Source organism: Gouania willdenowi, chromosome 9, assembly GCF_900634775.1.
Source record: "Gouania willdenowi chromosome 9, fGouWil2.1, whole genome shotgun sequence".
Classification (NCBI taxonomy): Eukaryota; Metazoa; Chordata; class Actinopteri; order Blenniiformes; family Gobiesocidae; genus Gouania; species Gouania willdenowi.
The window spans coordinates 37,940,228-37,965,961 of NC_041052.1; the positions used below are offsets into that span (position 1 = coordinate 37,940,228).

Sequence of the window (25,734 nt, forward strand, 5' to 3'; positions counted from 1 at the left end):
ATTTGGGGTCCGAGGGCCGTCAGTTGCCAACGTCTGTTCCAGGTGGTCCACAGAGTGTGTGTGTGTGTGTGTTCTGTGTGTGTCTGTTTTCTTCCTTACTGCTGAACATCCACAGGAACATGCGTTAAAATGCAGGGGAGTGTTTTTGCTGCAGCTATTATACTTTTACAGGTTGGTGATACTTTACATGTGCTGCTGCTGAGCTCTGCAGAATGGGATTTAGGCTTCACTTGTGAATTGGTTTCCCCCCTTCGCAGGCCTCCCTCTGCTCCCTCTGTGTGTAAGCAGGAGCTCCATGTTTCACCTCTTTACACACCATCTATTGAGAAGACACCAGAACATGGGGGGGGGGGGTTAAAGCCCATCATGCACCACCATAAAGCTCATCTATAGGGTATTTTTTAATTATTGATCAAACAATATTGACTTTATTCACATTGAACTCTTGTGGATTTATTATTTGAACCAACCATTCAGACCAAACTCTTTTTTTCTGCCACCTAGCAACACACATAATGGACAAGTCTCTGTGTCCTTGGCACGCTGCACCATCAGCAGACAAATCCAAGTGTTTTTGGCACGACTGAAGTGACCCAGCAGCCTCTGGAGCAGAATAAAAATGTTTTGTGGCCCATCAGCAGAGTGGAGTCATGCAGAGCTGCTGCCTGTTAGACATTTATGTCCTCTCTCCTCCTGCTGATTGTGTCTTTGTTTAAATAGACTACTATTTTATTTTTTTTATTTTTGGGGTCACAAGACACTGGGAGGGGGTCGCCAGATTCCTTCAAGAAACTTAGATAACTTTTTGAACAATTTAAGCCTAGTTTTGCTTATTTTTACCCTTTTCTGCAACTGCACCAAACTTGCCATATTTTAACCTATTTTCATCTCTTTTTCTTGCCATATTTTTGCTCCTTTTAATGCATTTCTGCTACATTACTCCCATTTCAGCCACTTCTTCGTCAATTTTGCCTTTTCTGCACATTTTTTCCACTTTCAAGTAATTTTTGGCACTTATTAACCCTTTCCACCACTTTTCTTGTCACATATGTTGACCCATTATTGTCACTTTTAACCTCTTTTCACCATATTTAATGTTTTTTTTTTTTTTTTTTCCAATTTAACCACATTCACAATTTGTCATGCCCATTTTTTGCTAGTTCAAACTAATTATTACTACTAAATGTTCCAATATTGACACTTTGAACCCATTTTACCACTTTTTTCTGTCTGTCTTTGGCAACTTCAATTTGCAACTTTAAACCAATTTCTGTGGTCTTTAAAATCTCATTTCACCACCTTTTCCACCATTTTTGTTCACTTTTAACCCATTTTATTTCTGATTAAAACAAGGATTTAGATCTTTAAGATGACTGTGTACTATGGCACAAATAATACTAAACTTCCTGGATAACAGTGGATATTATTTAGATAAAAAAAATAAATGTGGTTATCACAGATTCATAGAACAATGGACCATCATTTTACTGACTTTATGGATGGACCTCAAAAATCGCTCCCCTTTCTTCCCCCTTATAGATGACCCTGTCTCCACATGACTGTTCTTCAATGTTCATGTCTGTGTTCAACCACCTTCAGCTACAGTGGGGTCCTCGGTCTATGGAACCTTTATTTTTTTAGGGGTTGCGGACTAAAAAAGTCAAGAACCACTGTTTTATTGCAGCTGCGTTATAAATTATGAGATTATGTAACTCTCCATTTGTTCTCAAGCTCATCTGTCCAACATAACGTAACCGCTCTGTCCTGCTGTTTAAAGCCTGAGGCTGAGGCAGCACGCTGACTCTGCTCCTGGCTCACACAGACTTTTGTGAGTGAAAGGTTGATCCTTTTCCCAACACTGATTAACTGACTCACAGCTAAAGTTGGGAAAAAAATTATGCATACCGTTCAGTTTGCAGACAGCTGAGCGGTGACTCTTGAAACGTGTGCTCACAATAGAAAAAGTCCTGCTCACAGCTGGAAGAAATCAGCACTCGGAAAGATCACCACATTTCTTTCTTTCTGGAACAAAGGCACTCAGACATATTCTGCTTTGGTTTACTTTAACATGGAAAACTATACAACTACACAGTGGCTCAAGTCGAAGTAGTTACTTGATTGAAATTGTGCACAAGTAAGTCATACATAAAATACTCAAGTACAATTAAATAGTACTCAAAGTAAAAGTTATTAGTCACTTTCACCTCCAAGTTTATTCATGGTAATACATTTTGCCACGGTTCCCTTGCATACAGTAAACATCTTATGTATAAATTTAAAAAGGAAGAGACCAAATCTTGCACAATTGGAACTTAATTTATTTTCCTCAAAGGCATCTGTATAAAATAACATGTTTGTCAAAAATTATTTCAATTCAAAATTACAAACTAACTTTATGAACTCTAAAACTGAGAAAATAACCAACAATAAATGCTGTTTTGGCGTGGTACATTACGTTTAATCTGATTGGTCGGCTATGATGTGATGCATTTGATTGTTGTCTGGTCATTTCATTTTTTGTAGTTTCGCAATGTCTGTTGATCATTTTAAAACAAAAAATAATAATAATTTAGTTCGTAACTGTTGGGTGTTGAAATGTAACAAATGACTTTACTTCTTTTAAAACATACTTAAGTGCAAATAAAATTATTGACTTTGAAATATACTCAAAAAAGTACAAGTAGCCATAAAAGCAACTCAATTTTACTAACGTGAATACTTGTAATTCATTACTTTCACCTCTGAATAGAAGTACTGTTACAATACAGTCAACATCTCATTTATAAACTTAAAAAGGAAGAGACCAAATCTTGCACAATTGGAACTGTATTTATTTTCCACAAAAGTATCTGTACAAAATAAAACGTTTGTCAAAATGTTTTCAATAAAATAACAATAAATTCAATCCCAAATAAAAAAAAACATTTTCAGGCCCTAAGTATAGATACATTTATGAAGTTCAGTGTACTGCCTAATGTGCCATGTGTGTAACAACATAATAGGTAGAAACCACAACCTGAACCATAGAAAGTGGCTGTATGTTGATCAGAAATGACACGGCTAAGAACATATAGATTATGTTCAGTGTGCGTTCATAAACTGCTGACCTGTTATCAGTACAGTACTGTGGTTTAAGGCCCCCTTCCTCTTATTTCTGACTCCAAGTACCCCCTTTGTCCGACCACAATATTTTTTTTAGATAACGATTTAAAAATGTATAATGTATATAATGATGGAATGAATGAGCGATAACATTTTAACAAATCTCATTCTGTAAATAAGTTGAAAGAAACAGTATTTAGTGCAGAGGTTCCCGACCATTTTTTGGCGAACCAAAATGGGGTCCTGACCCCAAGGTTGAAAAATTTAGTGGCTCCTGGGTTTATTTCTATAGTTTTTATCATTTCCTGTCATCTCACGCCTGGTGTGGGACCAATACTGACTATTTGTTTGTTCATTTTTCACTTTCTTTCTCTCAAGTCCCCCTGTAGTGCCCTCGCGTACCCCTCGGGGTACACATTCCCCCATTTGAGAAACACTGGTTTAAGGAACCAATTTTTAAAATAATTTACTCAATTATTGTTGGGTGTAGAAATGTAATGGATTTACTTACATAAAGAGTAACTAAACCCCAAAACCATTGCAAATGTATTTTGGTATGAAATAGTGCTGATGATTGATCCTGGTCCAACTCAACATTTTAGTCAAAGTATTTAAATTTGGCATATTTTATTGTAAAATATCAGAGTGACTGCCCTCTATGGGTTGAAACCTGGCTATTGCAATTGATTTTTGTTAGTGGCTGAGAACAAGATCACGTGCGTCACAAACAAGCACTGTTAGTTTTATAAAAGGGGCGGAGCCCTACGATATGTGGTGAGTAGGTTGGATTAAGAGAAGAGTGAATAGAGAGGCATGTTGAGTAGCTAGTTAGCATAGCATAGCATAGCATAGCATAGCATAGCATAGCATAGCATAGCATAGCATAGCATAGCATAGCATAGATTGTTCATCGGAGATTTTACAGTATAGACTGGGCTTGTCTTAACTGCTCCAGGAGCTCCGCCCATAATCCAGGCATTTTTTGAATTTCTGTCCTAGTAGCAGTTCAGGAGAAAGCAAGAGTTTATTTACTCTTTAAGTACAATTAAGTTTACAGTACTGTAATCAATTACTTTCACCGCTCTGCAACGTCAGAGTACTCAGAGTTTATATCCAGGTCGCCCTTATTTTTCCTGTTTACTGCAGCATTCAGCAACTTTGTGAATTTGCAAGCTAAAACTGTTCCAATTGTGTTCTCAAACAACATGTTGAATCCAGTTAATCCTAATTAAAAGTATCTTAAAAACTTCCCACGTTCCTATGAACTTGGCATTCATTTGTTTTCATACGAGATTCCTGTCCTGTCGGGCAGAGATATTATCTCATTTTGCATGAGAGAGCCACAGGCACTGCCAGATGTGCCGGGGAATGACATCAAGAATCACAATGAAAGAATTTGGTCAAACTAGAGGAAGAGTTGTAATTGTGAGACGGGTTGTCAACGGGTTCATTGTGGCTGAAAACAGGAACGTCACAAGATGATGTCATTGTGCCCTTCCCATGCACACAAGATATACAGACAGATAACTAAGCAGGTGTGAACTGCTTGGTTGCCAACTACAGTTGGCAGAGAACCAAAAGCCTCACGCATCGTAAATAGGATGATGAGCAGAATATGGAACAGGATCATTAAGTTGTTTGTTCACCTTAGACCTGCTTTGTGCTCCAGAGGATATTAGGTGGCTTGTTTTTGTTTTCAGGTGGCTGGAGAACACAAGTACCATCCAGAGTGTTTCGTGTGCCTGAGCTGTAAAGTAGTCATCGAGGACAGAGATACCTACGCCTTAGTGGAGCGCTCCAAACTCTACTGGTAAGTTCCCATCACATCTGTGGTTTAAACATGGCACATGGAATCTAAGTGTTTTTAACTAACTGAAATCAAAGAATTAAGAAGGACAATACCATTAATCCTTTATAATACATTTTCTTCTTCGTCCTGGCTAGTGTAAGGGTTTTAGTCTTCCTTTTTTAACCTCCACCAAGGAACTCATATTGTCACTGGCATTTATTTTTTTGCTTGTTTGTCTGTTAGCAGGATTACATCAAAGGTTCTAAATGGATTTTGACATTTTAACCAAATCTCCCATCACATCTCGGTTCATAATTGACCGAGTTTCATCCCGATCTGAACCAAATTGTGGATTTTATCGCAATTTTCTATGAAAAAATGGGGGTGTCCATACATTTGGATTTACTGTATCATTATTAATGGTAATAGAAATTGCTTCCAAGCCTTCAGAGTGTTAAAAATCATGGTACCATTATCCGGATCACTGACCCGGATAAGTGACAATATCTGGCAAAGAAGAGATTTGGTGCTTGGTGGAGGTTTGCACTCTCTGATTGATCTTGTTCTTATTTACCCTGCTTAGTTTAAGAATATAACTATTAACTAAGGTGTCTAGTCTCCCGTCTGGACTTAAGCGTCTTTTTTGCGCGCATGCAGTTACGTGCTTCTCTCCTACACTTATTCTCCGGTCCAGGCTGCTGACACGCCCACCGCGCATAAGGTAGACCAAAAGCTTATCTGTGTGAATGAAGGTGGGTTGAAACAAAGGAGGCGATGATGTCATTTTTTTTGGGCTGCCTAGAAATCACGGAACTTGGAGTTTTCCTAACGCTTGTAAATGTCATTAAAATTTGTGAAAATGATCAAGTTCACTTTTAATTTGAAATGCCTTCATTGATAAACAATGTAACAGGTTTATTATTGCAGTGTGACTGAGTCACAGTTAAAATCTCTCTGCTTGATCATCATCATCGCTGTAAAGCGTGACCGAGTTACACGCGCTGGAGATATGAGGAAATAACGCAGCCGCAGAGCGTCCTGCTTTAATACAGAGGATGTTTGCAGTGAAACACAACTATTGGCTTCAATAGTTTAAAGCGACCTGAGCTGAGCCTCATTAAAATATGTGTGGAAACAGTTTGTGTTCCATCTCATCGGCATATGACAGCTTGTTTCACTCTGTAGTGGATCAAACTGTGACTTTACGTTGGACATAGATTGAAAATAGTTGAATCATTGTGACCAACGTGGACAGAAGTCTGTCAGAGTTTTAATTAATCGAGCATCAACAGCTGAGTGATCACAGCTGCTGCTGCACGACGCACGAGTGGCTTCAAATGTAACTAAGTCCATATTTCTAGTGCAAAATAATGTTTCACCTTATCAGGGCACTGCACTTATTCCACGGTTAGAAGTGCGTAAGAGGAAAAGGACTTACGTACACCGTAGAATGTGCGTAAAGCCAGATTTGAATCGGAACACCCACATTTCAGGGCTGCTCCACCCACAGTGCGTAGCTGGGATGAAGGCATGCAGCGACTGACTTAAGTACAGGGGGAGAATAGCACACAGCCCAAAACAGCGCCGCTGCGTGGCTTTTTGGACTTACGCACATGGGAGAATATGGCCCTAAGTATCAAACTTTATAACCACTTTTTCTGCTGAAAGAAATTTTTGGGTATGAACATGAAGTAATGATGTTGATTGGTTCTTGTCCGACTTGCTATTGGCTGAGAATTGGCTGAGAATGGTTTTTTGTGAGGTTTCAGTGGCTTCTCACATCACAAACCAGCACTATTGGCTCCGCCCCTTCTATAAAAACTATCACCTGTGGACCGTGCAATCTGTGTGGGTAGGTTGGACTGAGAATTGTGAAAAGAGATATATAGGCTGTGTTCGAAGTGGCGCACTCTGTATTATATACTACAAACTCAATGAGTATATACTGTCCAGGGTTCTCGCCAGCGCTATTGATTATAGGGGCCCCGACGTTATAATTTTTCTCCCCTATGGAGCAATGGCGCCCCATACATTGAGATTCAGTTTTCAGCAAGTTGTGGGGTTTTTTTACTTGTTTTTTTTTTTCCTTTTTTAATCGGTACCGTCGTAATAATTAGACACAAAAGGGTTGTTTTAACTCTCTTTTTAATTTGAATAACCGAGAAACACATTCGTATTGGAATCAGTTTTTTGAATCAAATATTTATTGTCTCTACAGTGTGTGAGAGAATTTATTAGTGGATGATCTATACCAAGGATTAGTAACTCTCTAACTCCATTCATCATCACCAATTCAACAAATAACTTTTGTAGAGATCCATGGTTGTCGCTCTGGACGGACAGCTCCAATGAGCTCCTGTGTCTTTCTCTTAATGTTTTAACCGTAAAACTCTCGTGTCATGTTGATGTCAGGAGCGACAGGCCAGAATCAGCTGAGCAGCATGCGTAATTTATGCAGCGATGGCACAAATATTAACAAATAAGAGCATGCATGACTACTCAGGAGCCAGACGTTCTGGATGATGGTCAGTAGATTATCTACATGATGCAGACTTATTGACAGACTGTGTTGCTGCATTAACTGAGATCAATGGCAGATCAATTAGACGGTTTCTGTCCGAATCTGCCTATTTTTCATGGACTGATCAGAGCAAAGTTTCAGGACCTAATCGAGCACCCACATTAAATTGGGGGAAAAAATATAATTAGGTTTTAAAGTTGTTTAAAAAAATGAATTAAATGAAAAAACTTTTTTTTTGTTTATTTAGCTTTCTACATTACTAAATGTTTGTGCAGCAGACATAGAAGTCCATCTGCCTTCAATTTAACTTCCTCAAATGTAATTGTGTGCTTCTGTGTGCCTCAGCTCTCCACATTGAATGAGCAAAACGCTCATTTAACTAGGGCGGTCTTCACCGCTTCTGCACGCGTGCTATTTGCTGCATTCTTAGTAAATTCCTCGCAACAGGTGAGGAAACTGTGTCACCAAAGGATTTAGAGATTCACCTGGTTTACCATCCTTTATTTCAGATCCCAGTGAATCCACCCCTCAATCTTTTCATACTATCTAGTGTGAACGCACTACATACTCATTTTGACATCAAACTAGTATGAGTGGTAAGTCAGTGTGCCAGTTTGAACACAGCCGTAATAAATATTGAGATGCTAGTTAGCATCGCGTAGATTGTTCATTGGAGATTTCATAGGATAGACAGGGCATGTCTTATATGCTTTAAGAAACATTTTTTTACATACAGACTAAACGCACGTCAGCCTAAACACCAGGGTTTAGTTACTTTTTAAAAATCTGTGTGCTTGGCCTTTTTTTTAACATTTTACCAAAAATCAGAAATACTTTCCATGTTGATCCACAAGGTTTTTGATTGTTACGTTACTGATTGTAAGTTGTTGTTTTTATCGATTCATAATAATTAGCGAAGATGCTAACACTGCTAACACTATTGTTATCCTTTTGTCTTTCATTTGCGTTAACTCCTCCATTTGTCCAATTTTGACAAATAAGCTATCAAAAATTCAGAAAGTTCTTGAGATTTATGGAATAGCTTTTGTGATTTGTAACTTTTAAACTTTTTCATCCTTTAAAACCCATTTAAACTTTTTCCAACTATTTCAGCCCATTTCAACCTTTTTGCTAATGTTCAGTTAATTCTAGGTTAGTGCTAGTGGTAGGTTAATGTTAACGCTAAGCTATGCTAATGCTAGGCTATGCTAATGTTAGGGTAGTGCTAGTTGTAGGTTAATGCTAGTGGTAGGCTAATGCTAATGCTAAGCTATGCTAATGCTAATGCTAGGTTAATGTGAATGTTGAGGCAATGCTAATTGAATCTAATGTTAATGCTAGCTAATGCAGTGCGACGCAGGCCATACCAGCCTGTCATTGCCGGATCTCGTTAGATCTCGAAAGCTAAGCAGCTCTGGGCCTGGTCAGTAGTTGGATGGGAGACCACTGAGAATTCCAGGTGCTCCTGTGGTATCTGTCATTGTGTCCTTGAGCAAGACACTTCACCAATGGCGCACTGTGGCAGCCTCGCTTCCGTCAGTCTGCCCCAGGGCAGCTGTGGCTACAATAGTAGCTTACCACCACTAAGTGTGGAGTGAAAGAACAATGCCTTAATGCTGCAAAGCGCTTTGAGTGTCTATGATAAAGCACTATATAAAATCCAATGCATTATTAACATTATTATTATTATTATTACGATCCTCATTTTCTTCAGGAAGTGCAAATATTCTAGTTAAAGGTATATTTCTCATTTTTTTTGTGCAGTGGAAAGTGCTACAAGCAGGTGGTCCTCACACCAATGTTGGAGAAACGCTCAAATGACTCCATCCTTGATTCGTTGCCGCACACAGTGACACTCATCTCAATGCCTTCTGCAGCCAATGGCAAGAGAGGCTTTTCTGTGTCCGTACTAAGGGACGAAAACGGAGCAGCCAGCGTTCAGGTCAAAGAGTAAGTGTGAAGTGTTCTGAATGAGTAAGGCTGTACGTAACTCTGATTATAGGGTTGCTGAATAACAGGCAAGTATGTAGGAGTTGTTGCAGCTTGTGTAAATGTTGCAGGAGTGTTTAGTGTGTGTGTGTGTGTGTTTTTATGTTCCTACATTAGATCAGCGTGTCCTGAGGTTGGTAATGATGTGTTTCAGGGTCAGAGGGATGCTCATAAGTCCAGAGGTAAGAAACGCCATCCATGTCGGGGACAGGATCCTGGAGATCAATGGTCTACCTGTGGGGACCCTGATGGAGGAGGATGTGAGTTCAAGCACTGAGTGACAGGCATTCTGTCCTAGTTCGAGTTGAAGTAATGAAATTCCTCATGCGTTACATTCCTTAAGTGTATTTTGCATAACAAAGAGCTGGCGGTACGGTACATGCAGCATTCCTTTTGTTCCTCCATTATTCATACATGCTTGAACTGGGATGTGGCGTTACGGCACATGCAGTTCTAGTTCACAAACTCGCACTGGCTTTATTATGCATATTGCAAAGCCCCCACCATTACAAACTCTGCTGTTTGTCGGTTTTATTTTGGTGATAATTGGACAATCATTAACTTCTTTACTTGCATCACATTTTTTTAAATGAATAATAAATGATTTGAAAACACGAAGACGGGTTGTTTTTCTGACTAATAATATTGGTGCAAGCCCAGGCTTGAATACATATTTCAGATAGAATACATGGAACAGAATGTAATTATAGCAGTTTGACGTAAGGTTTGTTTTTTACACCTAATTTGCCCTTTTAAACTGTTTATTTAAAGCTGCTAGGAACAACATTTTTTTAAGGGTTTCCTGATCCGATATTGATCTTGGGTATTGGTCCGATATAGGCAAAAAACAAATATCTGATTATATTGATTAAATCTCAGATACAAACAGTCCGTTTATTGTTTTCATTGAGGCTATTTTTCAGGGTCTTCTTATTTATTTTTAAATATTTTTTTTTTAAATCGTAGAATATTTTTATGTTTAAGGTTAACATTTATTGGTTAATAATAAATGTGTCAGTTTTTCTTATCCAAATCCAATTTATTTATATAGCACGTTTAAACACAAACAAGGTTTGACCAAAGTGCTGTACAATAAAAACATAAAATATATACAAGAAATACAACATTGACATACCTAATGTTGCTGATTATTGTTTTCTGTTTCAGTAATATCACTTGATTAAGTATTTGCTAGCATTCCACACAGCAAAATAAGCAAGAAGTATGATTTGTGCTAGCATCGTATCGGATAGACATGAGTATGGTCCCAAACAAAATGCTGCAATATCAGAATTGTATCGCAAGAGAAAAAGTAGTAGCGGGAGAGCGCTAATCATTTTTTTTAATCAGATAAAGACACTGTATAGGCCTCATGGATCAATAACTCCATCATCATTTGCTCAAAAAGGATGTAAAAGATTGAAATTGCAGCTCAAAAGTTTGATTTTTATCTCCACTGTTAACACTGTCTCGTTGACGTTGTCGGAAAAGTTTCACGCATTGCTTTGTGGGATGTGGAGTCCAATAGACGGATGCATAGAAGTGCTTTTACTTCATTCTGACTGTGATTTCTTGTGTTTCTCCACCAGACTAAGAGGGCAGTGATGGATATTATGTCACTCTCACACAAATTCAATTTTGGATGGATTCAGATCTTTCTGTGTAAATCCCAAAATAAACATTCACCAATGGTTTGCTGCAACTTTCGGTGAAAACACCAAAAATGTGTTGGGAAGTCACTTTGGCAGAGTTTTTAGGGCAACAAAAGAAATCACAGAAAGAATGACATAAAAACACCTCTATGGATCAGCTACAGAACTCCATATCCCACAATGCAATGCCTAAAACCTTTCCAACAATGTAAATAAACCATTGGTTAAGTTAGTTATAGACCTGCGTCTGTTCCTGTACACAACGCTGTTTACTGCCTCGTTATTCTCTTCCAGAGAGCGTTTTTAGGAGCTCCTTTGAGTCCAGTTTTCACACTGTCAAAAAGTACGTCTTTTGTTCCACCTCAGCTGAGAGGACGTCGATTTTCATCTGCAAAATGTTTATTTTCTTGCTGAAATTTGTTTGGCCTCAGTGGGAGGGGCCTCTGAACCAGTAATGTTTAAGGGCGTAACCTGTGAATGATGATCAAATTCAGCCGCCACTGTTATCAACACCAGATCATTTTGTACGCTGGATTGGTCAGATATGAATGTTTTATAAATCACACCTGAGTCCTGTTGTACGACCAAATGTGAACTCGAATTTTCACCTGTTTGTAGTTGTAGGCCTCGTTTATTTATTTTTTATTAACCTTTATTTACTCAGAAGAGTCTCATGGAGATTAGGAATCTCTTTTTCAAGAGAGTCCCAGAAACAGTTAGGTATAAGGGGCTATCTCAAGGTCCCACAATGGATTTGAACCAGCGACCCATTTTAATCACCACTTTCACTCCTTGAAAACACCAGGAATGTGTTGGATAATCACTTTGGCAGATATTTTGGGGGCAAACACAAGAAATCACAGTAAGAATAAAGTAAAAACACTTCTATGGACTCCACATCCCACAATGCAATGCACAAAACTTCCCGACACCATCAATAAACGTTTTACAGTGGAGATTAAAACAAACTTTCAAGCGAATGTCAACCTTTTACATGTATTTTTGAGCCAATGATTGTGTATTTATTGATAGATGAGGTCTACATGTCTTTATCTGATAAAACAAGTTATCGTCCCAAACAGCTTTAAAGTTGCAGCAACTACGTTTGTTTAGTTGATTTTTACTCCCTGTAATTCTGTTTGTTCAGGTCGATGATCTCATCCACTGCACCAGTCACACACTGCAGCTCCTCATAGAGTACGACCCCGTCAGGCAGCGCTTGGATAAACTCAGGCTGGGGTCCACCAGGAACCAGCTCGGGGTCCCGGCCACGTCTCGCATGCGCATGTCGTCACCGTCTGACTCGGTCCTGGAGAGAACAGACGTGACCGACGAAGGTGTACTCAAGAGGAGATCTTTAAGGTACATCACAGCAGAAGGAATTGATAAGAAATGAGTTTAAAATCGTCTAAAGTGCTTCATTCTTCCTCGCTTCAGACGCAGTAACAGCACGTGTCGGTCACCAGGGCTCAATTCTCCCAAAGAGATGTTGTTTATTACACGAGACATCGGTCGCTCTGAGTCGCTCAGATCCTCCAGCAGCTGCTCGCATCGCATCTTCCGCCCATGTGACCTCATACACGGAGAGGTCTTAGGAAAAGGTTTTTTTGGACAAGCCGTCAAGGTCAGAGGATGCTTTTTTTCAGGGTTCACTACAACATGTTGCTGAATGTTCTGGGCCTTCATGTAAAGCCCGTTTCCTCCTGTCATTTGAACAGGTGACGCATAAAGCTACAGGAGAGGTGATGGTGATGAAGGAGCTGATTCGCTGTGATGAGGAGACTCAAAATACATTCCTGAAAGAGGTCGGTGATTCGGCACAAGAATCTAGCAAGGACTAGTTTTTAATCATTTATTTCACACATACGGTCCTTTAGAACAAAGATAGGCAAGTTTTGTCACAGCGGGGCCACAAAAATGTGACTGTCAGATCCAACGGCCAAATTATTACATTCATGTCAGCATTTAGAATAATGACAAATGAACATTATTACAAGATACAAAAAAAAGGTTTGTGTGTTTTTGTGGTTGTTTTGTATATTTTATTGTTATTTTTGTCTTTATCTTATGTGTTTTTGGAGTCATTTTGTTTATTTTTGTTGTTGTTTTACTTGTGTTTTTCTGTTATTTTTGTCATCTTGTGTATTCTTGTAGTGTTTTTGTGTGTTTTGGTTGTCATTTTGTATTTCTTTGTTTGTGTTTCTGCAGTCATGTTATTTATTTTATTGTGGTTTTATATAGGTTTCTGACATTCTGTGTACTTTAGTTGTCGTTTTGCTTTTCTCTCATTTGGTGTGATTTTGGAGTCAATGTGTGTCCTTTTTTGTATTTTTTTAGTTATTTTTCTGTATTTTTGTGGTCATCTTCTGAGATTTTGGTGTAAATATTAGGTATTTTTCTGTTTGTTGTTTTGTGTGGGGTTTTTTTAAAGTCATTTTGTGCGGCCCCCAAAAGTAAGCGCTGACAGCCGGCAGTTGTCCATGGCAGCATAAAGCCAAAATTACAGAACACACGAGTCATTATGTAAAAATACCAAGTAATTCAGTTGTAGATATTTCAGCCCTTTCATATATTTAAATTCAATGAATATCCACAGTATTTGCCAGGGTTTACAGTTTTCCCACACCTTCATCACGAGTGCAATTATTTTTAATTGCATAGTGTTGAAAAACAACAAAATTTATCAAAACGATTTTTCCCAAATTGAATAAAAATTTATCACAAACTCGAGAACAATGTAAATCGTGGATATTGTCTGTAACTTCCATTAGTTTACATATATTTATAGGGCAGAATAATGCTGAAATTGCTCGTTTTCCAGCCTAAAGTTTGCGACCTATTTGAGATCAAACTGGTCCGCGTTTGGCCCGTGAACTAAAATATGTTTAACACCCCTGATTTATATCCTTAAAACTACTGCTTTTTTCCCCACAGTTGGTTCACTTCCCATTTGTTTCGTTACACTCATAAGAATGTTACAGAATATAATAAGCATTTGTCATTTAAAAAAATAAAATAAAATAACAATGTTGGTTTGAAATTCACTCACTTGTCTTGTCATAGTGTGAATGTCTTTTGTGTAATCTTCAGGTAAAAGTGATGCGAAGCCTCGACCATCCCCACGTTTTGAAATTCATCGGTGTGCTTTACAAAGACAAGAGGCTTAATTTGATAACAGAGTTTATCGAGGGAGGCACTTTGAAGGATTTCATCAGAGATATGGTGAGTCAATATCAGTCTCTTTGTTTTTCAAGATAAAGCTTAGGCAGGGAGTCCAAAAGTGTAGATTTTAATCTCACACTGATTATATCATCACAGCGGTCTAATCCCTATTAGTGGGCGACCAATCCAATGCTTGGCAAGCTTGGGGTCAATTCAATTTTACAATTGCAACTATCAATCATCCATCTTCAATTACAAGTCAATCTCAATTACAGTGACTGGTTTTCCCCAATTACAATTATTTTTCTGAAAGTCAATTACAATTCATAAAGTTCAATTGCAAATAATTACAATTACCAAGCCTAAAATAAGTTCAATTATATTTGTTATTTCGTGCTAAATAGTCGATGTGAAATATAATTTTATTATTAACATAATTATAACATTTATATTTTAAATTATTATAACTACCTTGGAAGCTCAGATGTTTATGCATGCTTTAATTTTTTTTCTCACAGTTTAGGTTAAAGTAACAAGGCCCTAAAATAATAGTTATCGGTTGGTATCACTGTAAAATAGTAAAAATATATAATTGACAACTTTGAGAGCTTTACAGCTTCATTTTTAAATGCTTACAAAGTTAAGCCACAGAATTTCTTTTCAGGCACATCTTAAAAAATAGGTCCTCATTTCATTTCATTAGCCTTTATTTAGTCAGAAGAACCACATTGAGATTAATAATCTCTTTTAAAAGTGTGTCCTGAATAGATAAGAAAAAAAATGGGCTTTATAACCTTTCTTCATTTCTCTGACAGGATCCGTTTCCATGGAAGCAGAGAGTGAGCTTTGCTAAAAGCATCGCCTCTGGCATGGTGAGTTAGCCTCTTGCTAACCAGTTTCTGTGTTGGTGTACTAAACAGCAGGTGATTGCTGATGTAGTTACTGAACATAAACTCATTGCACATGAGTTTAAGCTAACCTGAGCTTTTGGTCTTCCTTAAGTCATAAGTCAAATGTATTTCTAATTCCAGCAAGACTCTTTTTGTCTTATTTTTGAATGATATGTTAAGGTTTCATTTATTTAGACAACTGTTTGTTAGGAGATTCACTCTGACTTCTGCGTAGTAATTCCAGCAAGATTCTTTTTGGTCAAGTAGTCAATGAAACATCAACGAAAATATCAAACAAAACATCAAAGAAAACATTAAAGAAAACATCAAAGCGATCAGCAGACGCTTCTGATGAAGACTTGCATTTGCAAGTCGAAACATGTCAGGAGATCAAAGTGTATTTCCTAATGAACAGTTGTCTGAATAAATGAAACATATTATTCAAATGTATTTTTTCATTTCTACCTTCTTTTATTTTTTTTTTCTCAAATAACTGCTGTCGTTCCAGTTTTCTAACTTTTTAATAATTACCAGCAATGGGCTGACTAGTGACCCCACATACAAGTTGTAAAACTTTAATATCAAGTTGGCCTTCAAAAAGAACAGGTTGTTAAAAAAACATTTTTTTTTATTAACCTTTCATTTTTAAACTGTCCTCAGCGTTATTATTGTGCTTGAAGTTTTGCTGGTGTTCGACAAGTTTCTTCTATTTATGCTATAATAAGATTCCCCCACTTCTTTTTGTTTCAGGCTTACCTTCACTCCATGAGCATTATCCACAGAGATCTTAATTCTCACAACTGTCTGGTTAAACTGGTAAGGTGACTTTACAGCCCAACGGCGAGCACATTGACCCTCATTTATCAGATCTGAGCGTTCGACGTGCATTGGGATCATATTCACGCAAGCTTCGATATTTATCAATTCTGACGTGAGCGTACGCTACGATAAGCTCTCACGTCAGGTCTGACCTCGTGTGTGAAAATCTGAACGTGTGGATTTGTGGTGCAGCAGCAAAATCTGAGTCTGAAAATAATTTTTAAACAAACCTGTCATTTAAGCATAAACAGACACATTCATAACAGGTTATTAAAACAAATTCAACTAAATAAACGTTATTTCCAAAACGCGCACTTTATTACTGATACCACTATTTTCATTATGGTACATATTATTACTATTATGGTTCAACAATGCGCACACAGACAGGAGTGCAGTGCTGCTTCTGCTCTGTATTGAACCGGGGGAACGCTGCTGTGTATCATTCATGCTTTTTAGTATAAGGTTTTAAACTTATACAAATGCACTGCAGTATTTAATCAGTAATGTGATGGAGTGTAGGTGATAATGGCTGAAGACATAATAACACAGTCAAGGGACAACATTTAGTCATTTTAAAGGCTTTTTTTCATTGTTTCATTTATTTATTTTAACGCAATTTATTGCCTAGAGCGTGAGAACAACTGAGATTGATTAATAAACATCATATTTCCGTGTTTCTCTCCAAGATCCCGGCTGTGATTTTGTAGGCAGTGCACACAGGTGGGCAGACATCACCTGCTCGATCCTTCACAGAGCATTAAAATGAGCTCCTTTATACGGTGGCCGACAGGGGCAAACGTGCAGTAAACAGCAACATTTTGTTTGGCCTCAGTGGGCGGGGCCTCCACACTAGGAAGATTATTGAGGGTGTAACATGTTAATGACGATCAAATTCAGCTGCCGGTTTAATCAACACCCGGTCATTTGTACACTGGGATTGGTCAGCTACGAATGTTTAAGAAATCACACGTTGGTCCTGTTGTATGACCAAATGTGTGCTCGGATTAGAACCCGTTTTCACGCAAAGTTGATAAATGAGGGCCTTTGAGAGCAATACATTTAAGCAATGGGATCAATGGGAAATCTATTAAAGATTCAACTGGGAGTACAAACACTTCTTCCCTGAATTGTGTTTAAAAAATTGATTATCAGTTTGTACGTCTATGATGCATTTGCTACTGCTGCAGTGTTTTCCCAAAGTGACCCAGAATGCATCTGTGTCTAACAGGACAACACGGTGGTTGTGGCCGATTTTGGACTGTCCCGACTCGTCGTGGAAGAAAAAGTGAAACCCCCTCCTGAAAAACCCACCAACAAAAAGCGATTTCGACGAATCGACAGGAAGAAGCGGTACACAGTGGTCGGAAACCCATACTGGATGGCTCCTGAGATGCTAAATGGTAGGAAAGTGACAAAATAAAAGATCAGATTGACGTAAGCTAGCTAGGGCCGTGTATCAGCTGCATTTTTTAGATGGATAGACGGTCAAAATAAACCTTAAAATCTTAGATGATGAGATATGTTAAGGTTTCATTTATTCAGAAAACCTTTTTTGGGAAGTTTGCTTTGATCTCCTGACATGTTTCAGCTGCTGAACTGCAGTCTTCTTCAGAGGTGTCTGCAGATTGCTTTGATGTGTCTTTACAAGTTATCTTGCTGCCCGATGGTCTCTGGAAAAGGGAGTCCCAGGTGTGGGAGAGTGAAAATGCTCCTTGTTCCGGTTGATGGTGTTGAAGCTTCCTGATTTCGATAGCTTCCTTGAACTGGGCCCCGTTTACATGAGAACATTTTCTAGTGAAAACACAAAAGTTTTATTGCGTTTTGGCTGTCCATTTACATGGCATTGGCATTTTGGTGCTTGAAAACAGAACTTTTTAACAACGGGTTTTTGAAAACACTACCCTCTCTTACTCCGTGTTAACAGGGTAACAACACTTTCTTTATCACGAGCATGTTCATTGAGGCTGCTGAGCCTTAAAGGGCCCATGTTACGCTAAATCAACTCTTCTGTGCTTTAAACATCACAAAGTGCTCTTATGGCTTCATCCACATGCCCAAAGTGTTTTTTTTTCATTGATTCTCTCAATCGTTAGTTAGAGGGTGATTTGCTCCTTTCTTACTGCAGGGTGAGCCCAAGCACATCACTCCAATTTGATGACGCGTTCCCACTTTGATGACGAATTTGACGCGGCACTGAGCTGGAGAAGCCGCACCTCCAGGAAGCTCTCTGCCATGATTGACATGTAAACTGACACGCCCACGAAGGTGAGCATTTCAGCGTCCTTCGCGCAGTGCTATGTATGTATTTTCTACAGTCTATGTATGTACCGGTGAACGCCCCGCCCCCACGCTCTGTCTCGTGTTTATAAAGCAGCATGAGCTTGGCTATGAAGTGGGTGGGAGGAGGGTGGGACGTCCTCTGGCCCTACGTCACCGTGCGGGGAGGAGGAAGTCAGTCTATAGACACGCCCACTCATGAATATGCATAAGTAGGACGCAAATCAGCCTGTTTGTGTAGAGTTGCTCAGAAAGTGACTTTTTAGAGGCTAAAACTCTGGAAAACAGGCGAGTTTGGGAAAATAAACCTCAAATACTATGTTTTTGAGGTTCTTAGAATAAATGGAGATGAGTGAAAAATAGCATAACATCGGACCTTTAAAGAATTGAACTCCAACAAAGTGTTGATTTACTTCATCATCACTTGGATCAGCGCCGATCGATACGCCTCGTATTTTATGCCTGCACCAGATTCTGACGACAATCACAGTGCTGCACTCCTACTTAGAGCTTTAGATATTTGCCCGAACCTGGGGTCGGGCTTAATTTCTATCTTTTTAGCATGGAATCTGGTTGGACTCTGGCAGCGAATGAACTGTCAAGTGATGTGTTTGGATAAGCTCGAGAAAGATGTACAAATGAATGCTGAGGAGGTGAATGGAGGCTGTCCTCTGCTACATTACTAAATAATGTTCAAAATGTCATTCTTGTCTCGTTGTGGAGCTGTGTGCTGTCACATGTAGAAGCAGGTTGCTGAACTGTGTGTGTTGCAGCAGTAAACCGATAAGAAGCGTGTAGCGTTACATGAAGCCGCTTGTCATGTTTATATTTGGATGCAGAAGGAGCGGCTATTGAATAAAGCTGAATTATTAAAGAAACTCGCCTACGAGATTTGAATTGTTGGGCAGCAATTGGTTCAGGCTTAAATAGACATCCACTTTATCCGGATTTGGGTCGTATTCTGTCAGCCTTAGGCCGGGTCAGGTCTAACTTTGTAGGTCTGATTTAAGTTCTACTCTTACTTGTGTTCGGCAGAAGTGTCTCTGTGCATGCACTTATTTTGGTTCATTGCAAAACTACACGGCCATCTATTGGCCTGGCATGTCGTTCAACAGAGAATGTAAACTGAGGCTGTGTCCGAATAGTCCAACCTATCTCCTTTCCTATCCACTTTTCCATAACCCTGTGGATGACATCACGGGGTTAAGGAAAGATGTTAGTAGAGGAGTTAGGAAAAGGCCAGCACGTTTGTTTTGACAATCAGACGCTCTTCCACTGGGTGACGTAATAATCTGATGGCCGCGAAGGTTAGTGACGTCTGTCGTGGTGAAAAACTACAAATTTCTTAAGATGGACTAAAAGCTCATTTATAACACTTTCTGCTGATATAACCGCAAAAATCACACGGTTTGAATGTAAATCAGAGTGTCTGTTTTATGTATATAATATGATATGGGTTTTAGATTATTTATTTATAGTTGTTCAAGGCATATTTTTTGCATTGGTACAGTCATCATGAGTGTCCGTGAGCGCTCGGCTGTGCGTTTCCCTTTAAATGTCATCGCCACAAGGAATTGTGGGTCAGCATTATCTCGTCTCCTTTGGTAAAGAATGCATCAGTGTTACTTAGGCTAAAGGAGGTTATAAAGGAAACATTGAGCATCTTTTCTTTATCACTTACGGGGGTGAGGGAACAGTGGATAGAGAAGAAGATAGGAGGGACTATTCGGACGCAACCAGAGATTGTTTTGAAAACTTTGCCGTGTTAATGCGGAACTTTTTGGAAACAAAAAACAAAAACAGAAGCGCGTAAACAAGGCCCCAGACTCCAAGCTGCAGTTGAGCAGCCAAAACATGGAAAAAAATGTCTGAATAAATGAAACCTTAACATATTATTCAAAAAGAAGAAGAAAAATTAACTTGCTGGAATCGGATGATAAAATATTTCAGAGACGGGTATTTACTAGGTGTGTTTTTATAAGTTACAAAGTCTGAAACTTTGCATTGTTTGATTTTTCAGGTAAACGCTACGATGAGAAGGTGGACATTTTCTCCTTTGGGATCATGCTTTGTGAGGTAAGAAACGGTCTATCAAGCATATATATATTAGAGGTGTCCTGATCCAGTATCGATATCAGATATCGGTCCGATATTAGCCTGAAAACGAATATCGGATATTGGATTCAAATTTACTGATTCTCTGAATTTTTTTTATTTATTTTTCCCCAATTCATTTTTTATTTATTTAATTTAATTGTAGAATACTGTAGAAATTATGTTGAAGGTTAAAATGCATAAAACCAATTGGTTCATAATAAATGGGTCAGTTTTTGTCATATCTACTGTTGCTGACTATTGTTCTCTGTTTGAATAACATCACTAAATCAAGCCTTTTCTAACATTCCACACTACAAAATAAGTCATTATTATTTTTTTATAGAAAAAAAAAAGTTGTTGATATTGGATCAATATTGGTATCGGTCGATACGCAAGGCTGCAATATTGGTATCATAAAGGAAATGAAAAGTTGTATCAGGACATCCCTTTATATATATATATATATGTGTGTGTTTTGTGATCCAGATCATTGGAAAAGTGGACGCAGACCCAGAGTGCCTCCCCAGGACTCTGGACTTTGGACTTAACGTTGGCAAGTTTGTGGAGAAGTTTGTCCCTGAAGACTGTCCCCCAGCTTTCTTTCCACCAGCCGTGGCGTGCTGCGACCTCATCCCAGAAAACCGGTGAGCACCAGCCGTAGGTGGAAGAAACGCCACCTCGTATAAATAGTAGGAAGGATTTATTTTGATATGTAATGCAATATTACAAGAGTTGCATCATTGCAGATGGACCATGGTGTTAATGTGTTTGATATGCTTATTTAATTACCCCACCCCTTCTCCCAAAGTAAATCAAAGTTCCTTATTTCTAACACTTCTTTTTAAGGTAGTGTTTCACAAATGGGGGTATAAGATGGCACTACAGGGGGTACTTGAGAGGGAGAGAAAGTGAAAAATTTACGAAGCATTACAAATTTGAGGTTTTATAATGTTTTTTTTGGAAATGATCTTGATTAGAACATGAACTAAAAATACCATACAAAGCTTTGATCCACACCAGGTGGGAGATGACTGTAAATGATAAAAAGGAGGCAATAAATACTTTTTTCATTTCACTTATTTACAAAATCAGATTCTTCAAAAATGTGTTGTCACTCATTCATTCCTTCATTATAATCTATAGTTGTTTTTAAATAGTTTTCTAAGCAAAATGTTGTAGTTCTTGGATTCTGAAATAAGAAAAAGGGGGTAGTTCGAGACCTGCTGTTTCAGAAATGATGTTGCATTCATTTGAGGAAAAGAAAAAGACATTCTGATTTTGTTAAGTTCCAAAATGCTTTTTTTTTTATAAAAAAAGTAACCTCATACTTTTTTAAGAGTGTCCAGTATGTTTTATGAAAATTAAGTGCCATCAACTTCCAAGCTAAAATATATTGAGGAGTGAGGTAGTTTAAAAAGGTCTGATGTGATTCACCGACACTTCGCGACCGGGCGTTTTCGTGCTATGCATATGTTAGCACAATTAAAGGGTTTTTTTTTCATTAAAAAACATGATTAAAAAAAATCTATTTGCACATTTTTTGGATTGATACGATAATCACTTGGGGAAATATTGCGATCTATCACGGAATAGATAACGTCTTATACCCTTAGATGTATGTGATGTGTACGGAAGAGGATTAGAGCCAATTCACAACTGACAACTTTTTCCATCAAAACTGGCCCTAATTTGTTTTTGTAGAGCTCCTCTTTCAAATTTGACTGGTTTTTCCTTCTGAACAGATTATGTTTTTGGCAAGTCCTTAAAGAGATTACCACGCTGTGTTTATCAGCTAAAAAATAAAGAATCTCTTTGTTAGTAAACCCATCTTTGAAGTATAGTTTAACGCATTCATCGATACACGGCATTTTGTGGATCTGCTGTTTGTTGTCATATGGGGGTCTATTCTCCCATCGGGACTTAAGAGCTTTTTTACGAGCCTTCTGCAATATTATGGCTTCAATTGTAACTAAGTCCAAACTTCTAGTGCAATATAATGTTTCACCTTAACAAGGCGCTTAACTTAAGCAGATTTGAATGGGAACGTCCACATTTCAGGGCCGTTCAGCCCACAGTGTGTAACTGGGATGGAGGCGCGCAGTGACTGACTTAAGTACAGGGGGAGAATAGCACACAGGCAAAAACAGGAGCCGCTGCTCGGCTTTTTTCACTTGCGCACATGGGGGAATAGACCGTGAATTGGCCCTCGTCAGCTTCCGTCGATTTGACTTTATTAGCAACTTTTATCACAATATTGTATTTTGAGTTCATTTTCAAAATCTCAACATTTTGACTTTATTTTTGATTTTCTGAAATAGTTTTCTCCATCAAAATTGGCCCTAATCTGCTTCCGTAGATGTACAATTTTGTCATCTACAGTTAATCTAAGGAATATGTTTTCCAGACTGTCAGAGCTGCTTATTAATCTGAGCCAAGGTCTAGTATTATGCTATTTTTCACCCATCTCCAAAGAGCCCCAACAACATAGTATTTGAGGTTTATTTTCCCAAACTCACCTGTTTTCCTGAGTATTAGCCCTCTGAAATGTCACTTTCAGACCGCTCCTAAAAACAGGCTGTTTTGGGGCCTTCATGCATATGCATGAGTGGGCGTGTCTATAGACGCTGACTTAACACCACAGCTTTATTACCATAGCATTTTTTTTTTTTTGCTTTCCAGTGTATCCACACACTCTTCTTATAGTTATAGTCAGCCAAAAAACTGCACATTATAGTGCAACACATGGCTATTTAAGCTGCTATTGTGATTGTGAGTCCGACAAACGCTGCTTCAGGGTGTGTGTTTATCACAGCAGCAAGATAGTAAATCATTATTTCTTCTCCACCACACAGAAATAGTTCATTTAAGATGATAGTCCATTGTCTTGTCCTACCGCTGTGTTGCGTGGGGTCACAAACACGTCAGAACATCCCATAAAGGCTATACGAGGCGGTATACGGCTGCTAAAAGTGAAGCTCATTGTGAGCGCTCACGCCGCTCTTCGGATTATCTTTAAACTGAACATAAATATACTAACTGTGATATTAACAGGGATATCACCCTGCCTTCGCCATGTTTGTTTTACCTGTGAGGTAGTTTGAGAGGGAGGAGCTCACATTCTTATGTAGGGTAGGAGGAGCAAGGATTGGTAAGAGGAGGAGTTTCCCACTTATGACTAATAAGGGGGCAAAAATCCAACTTGCCTGTTTGGAGCTGACTTTTTACAAAATGTGGAATAACAAGGGAGTGAGGAAACAGCTAAAGGAATGTATATCACTGTAGCAAAACTATTATAAAGTGAATTTTTCTAAATACTGCCCCATTAATGAACAATCAGGTGGAGTCACTGAGGGAGAACTGATTCATCCTGACCTGTATGATTGCCTGCTTTTCTCTCAGGTTTTAACCTCTATCACTATTTTCTCCTTCTTCTTCCTCCCTTTTTCTTAGTCCACCTTTCCAGAAGCTCGAGGACTGGTTTGAAGCACTCTCCCTGAACCAGGAGCTTGGAATCCCACTACCAGCAGAACTGGACGAACTGCAACAGAGTCTGAGTCACCTCTACTGGCCTAAAGACGGTTCTCTGTCCCCCAGCACCCACCCCACACTCAGCCCCAGTGCAGCCATTACAGACGATGGCACCTAGGACCAGTAGCGACTGGGAGTGTTCTCTCCCGCTGTGGCAGGTCTCAACAGCTGCTCACAGAGGGAGAGGTGGTGAATATCCTGAGGTAACAGAACCAAAACTTTGACTCTTATCAATGAAGCTGATCAACTGCCGAACGGCTGGATAAACACATTTCAAAACACTACAAATGTAAAGAGCAAACACACAGGGAACCCTTCACTGTTTACTGAATGTAAAGATGTTACATGGGGACCATGTGGAGTTTTTTGCTGTGTGTGCGTGCCTGGAGTTCTCTCTCTCTCTCCAGCAGCAAAGAGAACAGGACTCTCAGACAGTCAACTGACGGACTTGTTGAAACAGAAAGAAGAGAAAGAGGGCGGGGCAGCAGGAGAACAGGTGTGTCTGTGTGTGTGTGTGTGTGTGTGGTTTAGTGACACCCTGTGGTGAAGTTGCACACTGCAGCCATCCCAGCCTCCCTCCCATCTCTCGTGTTTACATTGGTCACCTTTAAAATGACATGACACCAAGCCACTGGTCCTGTAAGACAAGGGTTCTCAACCTTGGGGTCAGGACCCCAATTGGGGTCATGAGACACTGGGAGGGGTCACCAGATGCCTTCAAGGAAAATTTTTAAACAATTTGAGCACATTTTTGTTTATTTTCACCCTTTTTCTGCAACTACACCAAACTTTCCATATTTTACTCTATTTTCATCACTTTTTCTTGCCATGTTTTTGCTCCTTTTAATGCATTTTTGCATTTCCATTTCGGCCACTTCTCCATCACATTTCAATGCCTTTTCTGTGCATTAATGTCACTTTTATTCACATGTTGACCCATTATTGTCACTTTTAACATCTATTCACCATTTATCATGCTTATTTTGGCCAATTGAACCACATTCATGATTTGTCATGTCCATTTGCAACTTTTAACCAATTTCTGCGGTTTTTAAAATCCCATTTTACCACTTTTTCCACCAATTTTGGTCAATTTTAACCCATTTTATTTCTATATATACTATGGCCCAAATATTGATAAACTATAAAAGTGGATTTTATTCAGATAAATCAATAAACAAATGTGTTTATCACAGATTCAAAAAAACAATGAACCTTCATTTTGCTGATTTTATGGATGGGCCCCAAAAAATCTCTCCCCTTTATTCCCCCTTATAGATGGCCCTGTCTCCACATGTACCACCCTCAGGTACAGTGGGGGTCCCCGGTCTCTGGAACCTTTATTTTGGGGGTCGTGGGCTAAAAAGGTTGAGAACCACTGCTTTAAGGCAGCTGCTGTTGAACACTGTGACACGGCACACGATGCCAAAGGGCTGTGATTATTTTTGAACCAGTGATTCTCAGAGTCACCAATGACTTTAGGTGATTTAGACTGTTTTTGAAATTACAAAATGCTCAAATGGGACAAAAGCACTAGCGGAGTTAAATGTTGGCTAGTAAATCATGCAGGAGCAAATCTGCTCATCAAGAAAAAACTTGATTTTTTTTTTCTTCTTATTCTCAAGCATTGTATATAAAAGTGTAAATATTTTATTCCTAACTGGAATTCATTTTCTTAATGGGAACAATAGATTTGTAGATTTTTACATTGTCATTAATCTTTTTTTCTATTATTATACAAGGTACTGATGACTAGTTGTATCCACTATTTATATCACTGTTTGATAAATAAACCATCCAAACATCCCTCAGTTATCTGCTCATTTATTGATTTAACTTTTATTTTCAAATGTATGTTTTTGAAATACTGTGGAAGTTGTTGGTTCGAGTCTGGTGGTCACAGTC

At 38.7% G+C, this 25,734-nt stretch overlaps 1 protein-coding gene across 1 annotated transcript in view; it reads left to right on the forward strand.

Annotated features, from left to right (window-relative positions):
* limk2 (LIM domain kinase 2) overlaps nucleotides 1–24,600 on the forward strand; it is a 43,141-nt gene extending 18,541 nt beyond the window's left edge. Inside the window, exons 4-16 of the mRNA XM_028457792.1 lie at nucleotides 4,803–4,912; nucleotides 9,177–9,362; nucleotides 9,556–9,661; nucleotides 12,201–12,415; nucleotides 12,491–12,677; nucleotides 12,772–12,858; nucleotides 14,144–14,275; nucleotides 15,031–15,087; nucleotides 15,856–15,921; nucleotides 17,156–17,327; nucleotides 20,225–20,280; nucleotides 20,788–20,945; nucleotides 23,752–24,600. Of these exons, the coding sequence (XP_028313593.1) occupies nucleotides 4,803–4,912; nucleotides 9,177–9,362; nucleotides 9,556–9,661; nucleotides 12,201–12,415; nucleotides 12,491–12,677; nucleotides 12,772–12,858; nucleotides 14,144–14,275; nucleotides 15,031–15,087; nucleotides 15,856–15,921; nucleotides 17,156–17,327; nucleotides 20,225–20,280; nucleotides 20,788–20,945; nucleotides 23,752–23,947 (1,728 nt within the window). The 3' untranslated portion in view covers nucleotides 23,948–24,600. The remainder of the gene's footprint in view (nucleotides 1–4,802; nucleotides 4,913–9,176; nucleotides 9,363–9,555; nucleotides 9,662–12,200; nucleotides 12,416–12,490; nucleotides 12,678–12,771; nucleotides 12,859–14,143; nucleotides 14,276–15,030; nucleotides 15,088–15,855; nucleotides 15,922–17,155; nucleotides 17,328–20,224; nucleotides 20,281–20,787; nucleotides 20,946–23,751) is intronic.
* The last annotated feature ends 1,134 nt before the right edge of the window (nucleotides 24,601–25,734 follow it).